We start from the raw sequence: 14,814 nt of genomic DNA on the forward strand, positions 1-14,814 counted from the left end.
ATGAGCGGAACTCGGTTAACTGGAACTCTACTGTATTCATTATTACTGGGAAATGTATATGACATTACTAGGGACAAAAAGAGACAAAATAACTCTTTTGGTAATCTTAAGGGGGATGGTTTTATTGTAGCATTGGAGTTATAGTAGTTGAGTTCAGTATCATTCCAAAGTGTATTTTAAAACAGAAGAAACTATCTGAATTCTGAGCTATACCTTTCAGAAAGAACAGGAAGGATGTGCAATGATTTGACCTAAACAGTTTTTAAAGGCAATTTAGTGTTGTTGGGCAAGTTGAATGTAACCTTCTGTGCAGTTAAATACATTCAAGTATAAAAATGGAACTTGAAACTTTAATGTTTTTTCTAAATCCCTGTTCTTCCTTTTTCTCAAAGAAGTAGTGCTACATTTTTATAGTCACTGCATTGCTTGTACTCACTGGACAATCAGATGTGAATAAACTGCCTGTGTAAAGTTGCCCATATTTTCTGCTGCACATCATTCTTTGGTAAAACACAAAATTTAGATATCAAATAACGTTACTTACCCTAGTCCCAGCCAATGACAGATACCGTGTGACAGTTGTTCAGTCCAGTTATCTCCACAAGCTGTGTACCATTTATTCTCGGCCTTGAGCTGGAGTAACCCATTTAAGCTGAGAGACCCATTGACTAAGCGCACTGTTGGCAAAACAGCAAGTCAGAGTAAAAGATTGACATTGCAATACAGATAATTTACATGAGAATCTGAGAAAGCTAGAATTTAGGTATTAGGCATGTGCAATGAATTAAAAAAATGTTTCAAAAGTCATTCCAAAGTTATGGGATGCTGGCATTTCGTTTCTAAAGTATTGTTAATAAAACTTTCATTACTATAAGGAGAATAATGAAATGTTATTACTTTTTTGTTATAGAAATTGTGCAAGTAGGGATTTTGACAGCTATTGGGGTGAAACTTGCTACAATGGTAGAACACGTTTACCACTGTTAGCTCTTCAAGTTTTTATAAACAACATTGTTTTTAAGAAACCTATAAACTCTGTCTCCTTGAATTTTCCACACAATGACCCAACTTCCAGAAATATTCATCCATATAGTGATATTAGGAAATTTAAAAGTTTTGATAAAAATGTTTCTTTTTAAACCACAGCAGCTATATCATTGAACGCCTCTCATACTAACCAAAATAATTTTCATTTAGAGATTTTTCCCAGCCCAGCACAGAGATTGATTTACTAGAAATATCAGTCCTCCTCCTTGCAGATTCAACAATTTATTGGAACTCTGGCTGGTTGCTGCTTCAGAGGGAAAATAGCTCTCCCCTATCCTGATAGCGGCTTTCTGAGGCTGAGCAGAATTCTGGGAAATGTAGTTTAGGGCAGGGTCTTTTGAATTTTCTGGCATAGGGCTCCTCATCTTCCCAAACTACATTTCCCAGAATTCTGTGCTTTTTCAGTCTCAGAGGTCATTAATTTAAAGAGAAAAGGCAGCCTTTTTGGCTTTGCTTTGCTTCTTTGTGTTGAAAATAAAACTGACTTTGGGAGGCTTTAGAGATTTACAAAATAGAAATGAAATAGTATTGGGTAAATTTTGAATTTTAAGGTTTTGGCACATTTGATATTGTGTTGTAAGTATGAATTTAACAAATCTGATACGACTTACGATAACTAACGAAAAAATTGCACACTCCTATTAATCAAAAGATTTATATTCTCTCTCTTTCAACTTGTTTAGAAAGCCATCCTCAAACCTGGTCTTCTCTGTAAGTTGATCTACTGACTGAACTGTTCATCTATTTACATATGATTGAGGTTTGTAACCAAAACTATATATCATTCATTTCTCTCCATCCAGCTTCATGGTTGCTCCGTACTGCATGGATCTGGATGTCTCTTCTTAACTCTTAGTGGGTACTTTACTTTGTATGAGGTAATAATCCCACTATGAGGTGAATCATGTGGACAGAAGGATTTATATAGACCATGATCAATATAGGGACAACTAGAATAGCCAATGCTATGTATTTCCCCAATTAGTTCTGGAGCAGGACCAAGCCCAAGGTAATACATACGAAGACATACAATGTATGTATTAATTTAGAAGAGGAAAAACACATCTGGCAACGTAACTGAGTTAGTGTCAGAAAGGCTCAGAACTTCATTTTGTGTGACCAAACGAATCCATGGATGTATCATAGGGGGTAACAGACTGCTCTACGTCAGACCTCCTGACAGCTCTAACTAGTTACATTATAACAAGTACAAATGTTGAACTAATACCAGCCTCTCTGGTTTCTGTTATGAAAATGAAAGGGAAGAAAGCATTTTTCTCTCTTCAATAAATACAGCTGGATAAGATGTATTAGAGTTGTATCGTGTCTCTGAAAACATACAGTATATTGCTAGTGATGAAGTCGAAGATACCTGCAACAGATCTCTAAGGGTGTCAGTACTAACAGTTATGATTTATCAAACATAATCCAAATCTAAATATCTACCCACAGAAACAATTGTGCCAGACAGTTTTTGTCTGTCAGAGTTATTTTATTAAAAAAAAACAACCCAACAGATTCTAGCATCATTTTAACATCAGTTCTGCATATAAATGGTTGTACAGAGACTATTATTTCTGTTTTATGTGAAACAGAACTGTGTATGGAACATTTAATTTTGGAAATAACTACCTCCACAGATGGTGCTGTGACAACAGCTGTCATTGTTGTCAAAGTAACACGCATATGTGTTTGTGAAACAGCTGAAATGCTGCTCTCTGCAGCTGTTTTATGCTCCTGTCAGACACTTTTATCTGGCTTTCACTTGATCTTAAACTAATTTTCCTGAAAGTAACCTTAAAAATGTATACTTTTTGAGAAAATACTGACATGAATAAACAAGAGTTTGCACAGACAGGAACTCCACAAGTCCCAGGAGTGCAAGGAGGCCTCATGTTGAAGATTGAGATTCTGCATACAAAACTGCAGTTTTCAGCAGTTCATTCTTTCATTCCAATGGAACTAAAGCTACACAAGCATTCTAAAGAAAATTAGACTAGGGAATAAGAAAAAAATATAGTTCATATTTTAATTGCATTTTCTAAACTAAGACACAAATCAGAATGTATGTTCTCTTTCCAATATAATACGCAAATTGGAATGCAATTTTCTCTCCCTTCCTCTCTTTCTTGTTTTTTTTAGCTTATGCTATGTGTACTTTAGTAGGATATTATGAACAAAAAGGCTCATGTAGGTAAAACTGGGAATATGAATATGTTAGACTAATGCACATAGAAAACAAACAAGCTACTACCTCTAGGATAACTCTATATGAACTTGCAAGTGTAAACTTTTAGCTAGACTATTCACAACCTGATGCAAAGACGAAATAAATTCACATCTCAAAGATTTTGACCAGAGGAAGCTAAATTTCAGTGGAATTAGCTTTGAAGTGAAAAATGGAACAAGCCTGGGAAAAGCAGCCAATCATAGCTCATGAGATACTGTTAATGAGGGTTTACAAGAGGGAAAAAATCTTAATGGAAAGGCTTATCTATAAAAATGAATGAGTCAGGGCAGTCAGATGAAGACCACTTAAGGAAGAAAGGACTTGATGAGATCCAAATAGGATATGGAGAGATGTAATTATTACATTATAAATCTCTAGTGGTTTTATCTTCTGCAACTGTGCATGATTCTGTGATTGTGCTTTACCACACTGAACCCACTGATCAACACTGTTACTTGGCAACAACAAGTAATCATCTTGGGGACCAAGTACCAGATCTCTCCAGGAAGAGATCTTGAGGGAAAAAGGCCCCAAAGTTGGAACTGCAGGGTCAGCTTGGATCAATATATTATCACAATGGTTTTCTAATCAGTGATCTGTACATAAGATGGAGTGGAGTAAGAAAGGGACTTCACAATGGTTTCTATGATTCTTCCATTTTTGGAGGAAGGTAGATATTTGGTTGAACTGCTTTAAAAATACTTCACCAAGCAAGATGGAGAAACTGTATATTTCTTGTTTATTTCCTCATACATACATAAGAGAAGCCTGTGAACAATGGTTCTCAGCTGGAATGATAGACAAATATGAAGGTATCTTTACTGTTTCTGAATTAATTTTTGCCTTACGAAAGAATACATCCTGTATTAGAAGTAGGAAGTTTGTTTTGGGTTCTAAAGAGAGTTATAAATAGTGCTCCCCAAATGGAAGAAAATATTTACCACAGTTAGCTTCATCAGAATTATCTTTACAGTGCTGAACTTGGTCACAAACATGAGCCTTTGGTATGCATTCTCCATTACCACACTGATAATAATCCGCTTCACATGGATCTATAAAATAAAGGAGAAAAACACACCATGATCAATGCAACAATTTTGATTGTTCTCTACACTGATAAGCCTTGTCTACAGAGGTTAGATATTTTGAATGTATAGCAGTAACTATGTTAATTGGATAGTATCCCAACATTCATATAAGGCAATTTGTGTTTGAACAATAGTATATGTGATATCATCACATAAAGACTTGAAGATTAAAAATGAGTTATATAAGTAATGATGGATTTTTATAGAGAGTCATCAGGGAGCCTTTCACAGTACAAATTGCACCATCATGATTCCACCATCATGATTCCTTGTTTAAATCTTGTGTGGAGAGTAAAGTTTGTCGAGGCACTAGAACCCTTTGGGTGAGAGTTCTAAATAATGCTCCCCAAACTGCAAACCTCAGACTTCCATAAGATAGAACCAAAGCAAGTAAATGAAAGATATAGCTTTATGTATAATTGTGAAATGTGAAAGTCTTATATTTCTCTTAAATTCAAATTAACAAATGTCATATTTAGTGTTTGCTTCATCGGTTACTTTTTCTTTGTCATCTTTAGGAGGATGAAGTGAAAAAAGAATTTCAGGGCACGTATTCCAAGAGGAATATATCAAGAAGTAGGGCTCTACTCTTTGTTCCTTTTCTGCTACAGGAATCATCTTCTACAAGGTTGCCATGGAATAGAGAACTGAACTAGTTCTAAATTTAAAGAGAAAGTCTGACATTTTGGTAAGCTCATGAGACATCAAGAAAAACATGGATTGTGAATGATAAATCAAGGGATCTGTCATCACCATTTTACTTGAAAAAATCTTGGCATGTATGAAACTCACCTGGCATACCCAGATGGTATCCTGTAGTAAAATTGGCCATAAATCCTTGTTTAGTTCCAGATTTGTTTGTAATGAAGAGCACTGTCATCTGGTGAGTGGTAGAGAATATATCTGGCACTGGAGATTTTCCAGTATATACAGCTACTCTTAGGGAAAGACAGAAATATATTTTAGGCATGTGTCAAAAGGTTTTATTTCAAACACTTGTGTAGTGTTAGCATTTAAAAATGGGGGTGGGGGAGAGATAAGATATTGGTTTATGATGGAGACAGGTTTCCTTTTCTATGGTATATCCACTTACATCCTAGATCCACTTATTAGTCTAAGGAAGAGCAGAGCCATTAAAATGACAAAGTTTATATAAGTATTCACTTATGAAGCTCCCACTGATCCATGGGTCCATTTTAGAAGGGTTTTTTTTAGTGACTATGGCTTTCTAAAACTTGCCTTGAAAAAACATTAATTCTTTAAATATTCGGATACAAATTAAATACACACTAAATATAGATGATGCTGAAGATTTTCTAGAACAGAATTTGTATTTATTTTACAGTTTTGACTTGACTATAGTCAGATTGATCAAATATGTGCAGTTATTCCTGCCAAATCACAATGTGAAACATTGTTGCAAGAATTCTTGTCTCATAATACTGACAAACTGTAAATCTGTGGTGCATCATGGCATACATTGATATTTTAGTACCTGCAGTACTGTTTTTGCCCTACGTTTTGACTATAATGTAACTCACGACATTATACAGAGATGGCTGCTTGTCACCTATCAAGGTACTGACAAAATGTCTCAGCTTCAGTTGATGAATCAGATGGTATACATTCAATCCATAAACTTGCATCTTTAAATATATAACAATTGGCATGGATATTTCAGTGAAATCTGTGAAAATGCCCAGCAAAATATTGCCACCTGCAAATCTGGATACTTGTTACTGAAAATGCTAGAATATAGGAAGCACATTACTAAGTCTGGGATGGATAGAACCGCAAAGTATACTCTCCTGCTCATTTCAATGACATTTTAGCTTCTTGGTGAGTAGCTATAGCTATAAATATATATAAGAATATTTTTTTGCAGGAAATGTTTCTTCTTCTTCTTCTTCTTCTTCTTCTTCTTCTTCTTCTTATTATTATTATTATTATTATATGATTTGCCACATAATCATACCGATGGAAGAGTAGATAAAATCCATCTAATACAACCCCCTGTCATGCAAGAAAACACAATCAAAGTACTCCTAACTGATATCCATCAACCTTCCATTTAAAAATAGCTATCAGGTTACTTCTTAAACTCCTCTTCTCAAAGCTAAACATACACAGCATCCTAAGCAACCAATCATAGGGTATGATTATGTCAGGTTTTAGAATGTATTGTAATGCAATATAGCTGAGTCATGCACTGCTAATGGGCTTCTATTGGAAATGCTGAGTCATGCATTAACTGTATATAGGGAATCATTTGGGGAATGTGTTCTGGCCTAGTCCAGGTGATTGTGAATGATGTAATCCTGGGTCTGAGTTAAGTTAATGAGTTGGAAACCAATCAGAGATTGCTATGTGTAATTGTATAGAATTGTATATAAGGAAGTCATGTACAGTGTATATTGCTCTCCTTGTGCTGTGATGCTGTTCGTCGAAGGCTCTATGTAATTCATTAAAAGAACCTGTCTGCTAAGACAAGATATAACTGTATGCTGTGGTAAGTTTGTAATGTCATCTAGACTGGGGGAAAGACAATGGTAAAACTGACAATGGCCGGGGATGTGCTCAAGTGTCTGTAAAAGGTTCCAGAGTGACTGTAGACTGTGGGAGCAGTTGACTGAAAATACTGTGCAGGTAGAAGCTACTGGAAAGTGCTGAAGTTGTGCAACTGATCTGCTGCTGAATTGTGAAATTAATCTCATCAGATTATATAAGCAAGTAGATTGTACTTGCCCAAAAATAAAGAATCCGGTCCTCTGCCATCTCTCATTTCTACAACATCATAAATATTTTCCAGATCAAGATACTGGAAATGAAGTTGAATATTTTTTCCTTCTTCTGCATTTAAATACCATATGCCTAGAAAGTAAATTGAAGGACAGAAAAGTTGTCAGTTTTATCAATCAGATACTAGATTACTCATTAATCAGTTCATGAAAAAAAATTAAACAGATTGTTTAAAAAGGCAAACATATTTAAAAGCATTCACTTCCAGCATTTACTGCAGATTAGTACATACAGTGATACTTTATTCCCTACTCTGAGCAAAAAACAATGCCTGCTATAATCACTGTCTTGGCATTAACTGGGAATATTACTTACACAGTTCATGTGGACTAAATCCAAATAATTAATCACTGCCATCATTAGTTTGGGTTGTTTGTACCCACAGAACCTATGAATGAATGAATGAAGGATTCTTCTTGCTGCATTATTTACACATAATTATTGTAGAGTCACATCATGCACACCACTTACAAGCACTAAACAGGACTACACAGCTGTGCTTATAGTCTGTAAATTCTTCTGAACATATGAATATATAAAATTACTTACAAGAAGCTTGGTTGGGGTAGTTGTTTGGATAGTTCATTGAGCTAAATGTGGTGTTTGGTTCCCACAAATCGAATGGTCCTCCGCATTCAGCTAAAGGGGGAAAAGGTATTTCAGAATAACATCAATTTATTATTGATTGTAGCTCAGCAGTCTAAATACACTTTAGTAGTCTAAATACCCTGAAGGAACTAGGTTCTGCATGTAAGAACCATAATCAAGGTTATGTCTGGTTAGTGCTTGCAAGGAAGATTGCCAGGAATATTAGGTGCTGTAGGCTAAGTTCAGGGAAAGGCAAAGACAAATTTCCTCTGAATAAATTGTGCCAAGAAAATCCAATGATAGTTTTGCTATAGGTTGAACTCAGCTTAAAGGCATGTAATGAAAAATAGCTTAGTTTACCAGTAGCTCCTTACTTGAACTGAAAATGTATTATCATGCATTACTAATGGCAAGCATTCTGTAACATTTATAGGGGGATATATTTATTTCCTTTAGAAGTAGTAATGTACTTGCTGTTTTTATAAGAACATTTTGCAATATAACATTTTCCAAATGGTTATATCCATATAAACTAACACTTAAATGACATTATCATAGTTCTAATTCTTTAACCTGTGAACTGTTGGATAGGTCCAACTTGTCCTCATATTTTGAGCAGATAGCCCTATCTTAAATCCGTTTTCATATAATTTCTTTGAATATTTGCTTTTGAAATAAAAGTCCCACCCTCTATATGATGTTTTCCAAGCACTCGGCAGTGCTAATGTTTCACCTTTAGCTGCCTTAGTCAAGCAAAGGCTATTGGAACAATTGAATTTTCTCTCAGTTAGAACAAAAAAGTAAACACACATACACACACACAGAGAGACATTTTTTTTCTAGGAGAGGCAGTTATCTTTCTTTTGTTTATTTGAAAAGCATTCTTTCACAACAACATCATTCTTCTGCAAAATTTAACATTTAAATTCCCTAACACTTGACTTTGGATACACACAACTGCAAAACTGTTTCTTTCCCCTTTTCTTCTACATCTTTTAGGACATCTCTAAGTACTTCATCCACAAGTTGACTTTTGTTTTATTTTGTCATCTTCCACCCGCACCAGTATTTGCTATTTTAATGTTTAGGTCCAGACTATCTGAAAGATTGCATCTTCCCCAATTAAACTGTCAGAACATTAAGATCTAAAGGGAAGACATTCTCTCAGGCTCCATCTACATTACCATATAATGCAGTTTCATAATTGAGTCTAACTGCAATGTAGACTGATATACAGTGTTCCCTTACTACTTTGCATTTCGCTTTTTGTGGACTCGCTATTTCACAGGTTTTTGCCTCCCAGTTTATGAATGGTTGCCATTGCCCAGAGTGGTGTTCTAATTCTGCCTCCTGGCAATGATGGAATGTGGGAGGGGGTTTCACCCTCCCCCTCAAGAGAGAGGCAGCCAATCAAGAGAGATTGCAAAGCAAAGATAGCTAGCAAAAAAAGGTGTGCAGTGCATGTAAATCTCTCCTCACTTCCGCCTCACCCTCAGAACGTGATATACATATATAGCATCCCTACTTCGCAGATTTTCATTTTTCGCTGGTGGTCCTGGAACGTAACACCTGTGATAAGTGAGGGAACACTGTGATGCAATTCAATGCAGTTAAACTGCATTATGAAACTACATTATATGGTAGTGTAGATGGGGTCTCATTACTATCACAGGTTCACTTGGTAAGGATAGACTTCTTATTGGTGACTCCCATCCATTGGAAAACCCTTCCATTGGAGGCTAGCCTGGCACTCTCTGTGCTTTTTAATTGTTCGTAGGTGAAGACATGTCTATTCAAGCAATTATTTAAGAGGAATAATTCAGATGCATTTTTTGGTTTTTTATGCTTTCAACTTTTGTAACTTTAAAAACATTTTTCTCCTTTGTGACATTGTTTTGTTTGTTTTAAATTGCATTGTTTCAATTAATGTTATTTGTGATACCCTATAGTGCCCACTTCAGAGGAAAGACTGCATTCAAGATAAATAAATAAAAACATTTCATTTATTTACAGTATTTATACCCCACCTTTCTTACTCCAAAGGTGAGGACATTCTACTGCTTCTTCCTGAGCAATGCCTGCTAGATAAGCAAAGACACTCTACTACCTAAGCAATACTGCTACGGTATGCTCCTCTGAATTTTGATAGACCTGAAAATTTCTGAAACAGTTGTATTAAACACAGATCAGTCTGTGCTCAATAAGGATGGAAAAAGAGTCAAAAGAGAAACAGGTGTCCTGAGCAGTAGGGCTACGCTCTTCCCACATCCTGTCATTTATATAGCAGACATCTTATATCTGAACAGGAAAGGTAACAAATGTGCTTTTATTCTATAGTAACTCATTTGTAAGCCTGGAAAAATTATTAGCCCCTCTAATAACCGTATGTGAAGAACCATTCTTAAGTAACAAAGAGTTTTAGTTTAGAATAATGTAAAGCATACTTTTGCACTGAATAGCTCACTAGGCAAGGTTTTTTTTATTCATAGTTTAACAAGATATATTAGAATCCACCTAGGTACAGATGGCATGAAAGAAGCACTCACAGGCTCTACAATTACAATTATAATGACACCATTAAATGTAACGATAATTTGTGTAGTCTTTGCAGAGAGGGGCTTCTATTGTAATATTGTTCCATGCATCCTCATTACTGGAAACAGATGTCACAGCTGAAGAACATTCATATAAAGGAGAAAGTTTGAGAACTTCTCATTCATTTACAAAAAAACCCTTAATCTTTCTATATTCTCTCCAAAACCATCATTGATAAGTTGCAAAGTAATGCAGTGAATCCCAGACTAAAGGAAAATAACAAAGAAACTGCTGTAAGTTTTTATACTATAATCTTCTTAATTAGATGAGTGAAAGCAACTCAGTTTTTTGGATGGGCCACCATCGTATCAAGTCTACTAGGTTACTTCACAAGATCCTAAAAGTAAGTTCTGGCATTGCAAACCCATTTTGAGGTGGCCAGAGCATGACACAATAGACATTCTTCTTATCACACCATTGATATGACATGACCTGTGTTTATGTAAGTAACCACAAAGGTGCAACTCTGGAGGCCAGGTTTCAAATCCCTGCTCAGACATGGAAGCCTGCTGGGTGACCTTGGGCAAGTCACACCCTCTCTGCCTCAGAGGAAGGCAAAACCTCCTCTGAACAAACCTGGCAGATAAAACTTCATGATAGTTTTGTCTTAGGGCCACCATGGTATCAGATACATCATAACTATAACAATAACAGTGGAGAGCATGGATCTTGAAACTGACTTGCAAAATATAGTGGCTCATGAGCAGGTAAACCTGGACATAGTATTTCTCACTATAATGGGATTAAGTGTATTCTACTAAATTATAGCATCTCTCAGAATTTAACACTTAGATATGTAAATTAGTATGAGAAACTTTCATACAAATTTGTTTGGTTAAAGAAGACAAAACAGTAGGATGCTGTCTTTGCAACACAATATCACACCATTCAGTAAAAGAAAACAAAATAAAAGAAATCGTATGCAAGGACAGCATTGGATTAATATTACTGTAAAGAATGGCAAATTGTACAAGACTTCCATCTGAGTAATTCAACTCCACTGCAAATCACTATGTTGTTTAGTGAAGAATTGAATTATTGCCAATGTCTAACTTATTGTGGATTAATTCCACTGAGGTTCTTTTTGTCTGTTTTATTTTGTAAGGGAGCAAGGCTGATTTAATATCAATAGCCTTGTTGACAAATGAGAAGCTGAGGAACTGAATTTGACAGGAAAGTTTTCCCCTGTTCAACAAGAAAAATAATTTTCAGCATGCTCTAGCTGAAGAAATTAGATAATAAAACCAGACATCTTACCTATATTTTCCCAGTCAAAAATGGTATAGTATAGTTTTATTCTTTTGTTATGCAAAACAATCTGATTCTACATCATTAGCTGTTCCATGTACATAGATAACTATCTGCTCTAGTCTTGTTGCTATGTGCTCATTTATTGGACTTTGATTATACATACATTTCTCTCAAGCACTTTTAAGATTCATATAATTTATTCTTATGTATCATTAATTCTGTCTTTCAGCATTGTGGCAGCAAATCTGTAGTTAATTTAAATCAGACAGCTGTAATCCGCTGCATAAGTCATGTCCTATCAATACTCTAACCAGATTTTAAGTGAACATCATAATTGTTAATACATATAATTAATGGAAGCATAGTGAGCTTTTGCGTCAGTGATGATTCACAAAATGATGCAATGGATGGATTTGTATCAGTGTGTAACATTAGTTCATTTCGACAATGAACGTTGATACATTATAAAGGTCACAATTTTATTTGGGTTTTGTAGACATAAATATTCAAGTAAGAGTGCATTAGCACTAGATTGTGTTGGATCATCCTTTTTTTGTTCTAAAGGAACTTGTCTGTGCCATAGATCAATTGCTCTTACTTCTTTTAACCATCCAGCCATTCCCCTACATTATCTGCCATGGAAGAATATTGGTAGTCATTTATATGATATCAAAAGTCCTAAGCAGACATACTCAGGCAACAACAGTTTACTTGCAGGTTTGTAAGGTGATGGACTAAGAAAAGCAATTAAAATAATACAAAGATTAAAAAACCTCGTAAAACATTAAAATGCTTCTTTTTTTTTTTTTTTTAAAAAAAGAAGCAATCTGAAAACAATTGTAAAATACAATTTTAAAACAGTTAAAAGGGGCACTTCCAATCACTGAGGACCATGAAGAATAATACTGTTTAGGCTGCCCCCAAAGCTCGAGTTAAGACAAGCCCAGTTTCCTTCAGTAGGAAGAGCTATACTTGAAGTACTGATGGTGTGAAAGCTCTGTTATGCATAAAATGATACAACAGCTGAGCTTTGCAAACCTTTTTGCATGAAACAGTCTTACCATGGAAAACACAGGGTGACTTGCTATACAGCAGCCTGTCTTTATAGGGATAGAACTAAACTAACATCTGATGTAACTGGATAGAACAAGTGGACTACATACACTTGGAAAACCCCACAACAGAGGAAATACATTTTTCACTTCTGCTGTGTTTTTATGTCATTATCTGTCACTTGAGATGGATTATGAGGACATGGGGGTTTTCATTAGCCCCCAGCAGTATTCCAATAGCAAACTGGTCTCATGACTACAGAAAACAAAGACTTACTTGGTAGCTGAGGGGTTGTAGGGATTGTAGGAACCAAAGTAGGTTCTGGATAAAGACTTTCTTTGCAGCCTCCATTTGTTAGTCCTATATCATCAATGGCAATGTTATCCCATCCTGGCCTTTTAAAAGCATCAAAAGCAACCTCAGTGAAAGATATAACAGAAAATATTTCTTTAGCTTTATTTGTAAATTCTGACAGTGTTTTTAGGGAGGTCAAATGGATGCAGAATTTACGCTCCTTTGTTTCCTCTGAAATTATAAGAATTATTCTATCTAATGAATAGATACACTTGGGAAACACCACAACAGAGGAAAGCTATTTTTCACTTCTGCTGTGTATTTATGTTATTGTCTGTCACTTGAGATTGTACACATTTGCCATTAGTAAATACTACTGAAAATATCCAGCTTTGCCAAAATTAATTTTTGTTTGGCTATCTAGTGTAATTTCTTCAGTCACAAAATAATTCAGCCACTAGCAACGTCAGTATTTTTTTCCTGCCATGTTCAAAATCCATGCCATTTTTGACTCCTATTCACAATTTAGGACTAATTCTGCACAAAAAATCATATGGAAATTTTGTACAGAAAACAATATTTTCTGTATACTTAATAGGAAACAAAAATCACATGCAGAAGAAAGCTGTTTTCTGTGCATAAAATTTTGTTTTCTATGTGTATCAACTATATACAAAGTTGGCACATGATTTGAAAATGTTGTTTTCTGGCTTGAATATACTATTCTGAGAAAAACAACCATGTGCAAATTTAGCACAGTATAAATCCTAGATAACAGAGATTCTTTTCAGTACAGGATTCTCCTCATCAGGATTCATCAACATTTTTTTTAAAAAACAACATGTTTTTGACCATTTAAAAATATTTTCAAATATTCCTCACATCTCTAGATTAGAGTAGATATTTCCAAGTCTCCAGAACTACCCCCCCCCCACTTAAATTTAATATTTATTAATATGAATATCTATTTATTCTACTGGCTTTACTAATAATTCCACTCCCCCTGAAACAAACTCACATTCTTGATACACATTTAATGTTTTTTTAAAACCATAATAATTGTAAAATGACTTATTTATTCTATAAAATATATGGTCTACAAAAGAAGAACAAACAAGTCTTTTGTAGAAAGTTTTTGAAGATGTGTCTGACATGCCTGGTGAATAATTTATTAGCTAGAGTTAGGCATATCCTTTCTGAAATTCAAATTCAATAATGGGATAACTAAATGATGCTTTGGAATTCAAAATTCTCAATACTAAATATTACTACCATCACCATGACATTTCAAATTAATTTCAGTTATGCATATATTTAATCACTCTGAGTGTTTTAACTGGTGGTTAAACACACTGGCCAAAGACAATAAAAAGTTTATGTGTTCCAGTGATATAATAATTTTATTTGCCAAAATTAAAACATTTTCTAGTACAATATCATCCTCTGTTCTGTCATCATCATTGACAAACTTTAATAGAAACCAAAATATATTATTTCTACAGATGTGAATAAAGACATAGAAGACCAGAAATGGTAAAAACATAAGTAAAAAGGGGGATTACTAAAAGCTTCTGAAGATGAATAGTCCAACTTACTTTGAAATTGGATGTTTCATTTAATGTGGCTTGTCCATAGTTCCAGTTGTTTCCATAATTTCCTTCTTTTTTGAAAATTGTCTTTTCACTGCTATTTTCATATATGATTTTAACATCCAGATGATACACATGAACACCATACATGTGATACCTACAGTATATAGAACACAAGAGGTAATTGTTTATTCTATCCTGTTAAATTAAAAACCAAGTGACCCATAAACATAATTATGTATGTAAAGTAGTAAACATCCATAAACATCATTTACAAAGA

At 34.8% G+C, this 14,814-nt stretch overlaps 1 protein-coding gene across 1 annotated transcript in view; it reads right to left on the reverse strand.

Annotated features, from left to right (window-relative positions):
• The window catches only part of TMPRSS15 (transmembrane serine protease 15), a 124,078-nt gene that overhangs the window by 14,714 nt on the left and 94,550 nt on the right, over positions 1–14,814 (reverse strand). The window contains exons 13-19 of the mRNA XM_067466229.1: positions 14,541–14,691; positions 12,928–13,069; positions 7,714–7,803; positions 7,111–7,236; positions 5,158–5,298; positions 4,219–4,329; positions 545–677 (exon numbers count right to left, since the gene is read on the reverse strand). Of these exons, the coding sequence (XP_067322330.1) occupies positions 545–677; positions 4,219–4,329; positions 5,158–5,298; positions 7,111–7,236; positions 7,714–7,803; positions 12,928–13,069; positions 14,541–14,691 (894 nt within the window). The remainder of the gene's footprint in view (positions 1–544; positions 678–4,218; positions 4,330–5,157; positions 5,299–7,110; positions 7,237–7,713; positions 7,804–12,927; positions 13,070–14,540; positions 14,692–14,814) is intronic.

This window comes from Anolis sagrei, chromosome 3 (genome assembly GCF_037176765.1).
Source record: "Anolis sagrei isolate rAnoSag1 chromosome 3, rAnoSag1.mat, whole genome shotgun sequence".
NCBI lineage: Eukaryota > Metazoa > Chordata > Lepidosauria > Squamata > Dactyloidae > Anolis > Anolis sagrei.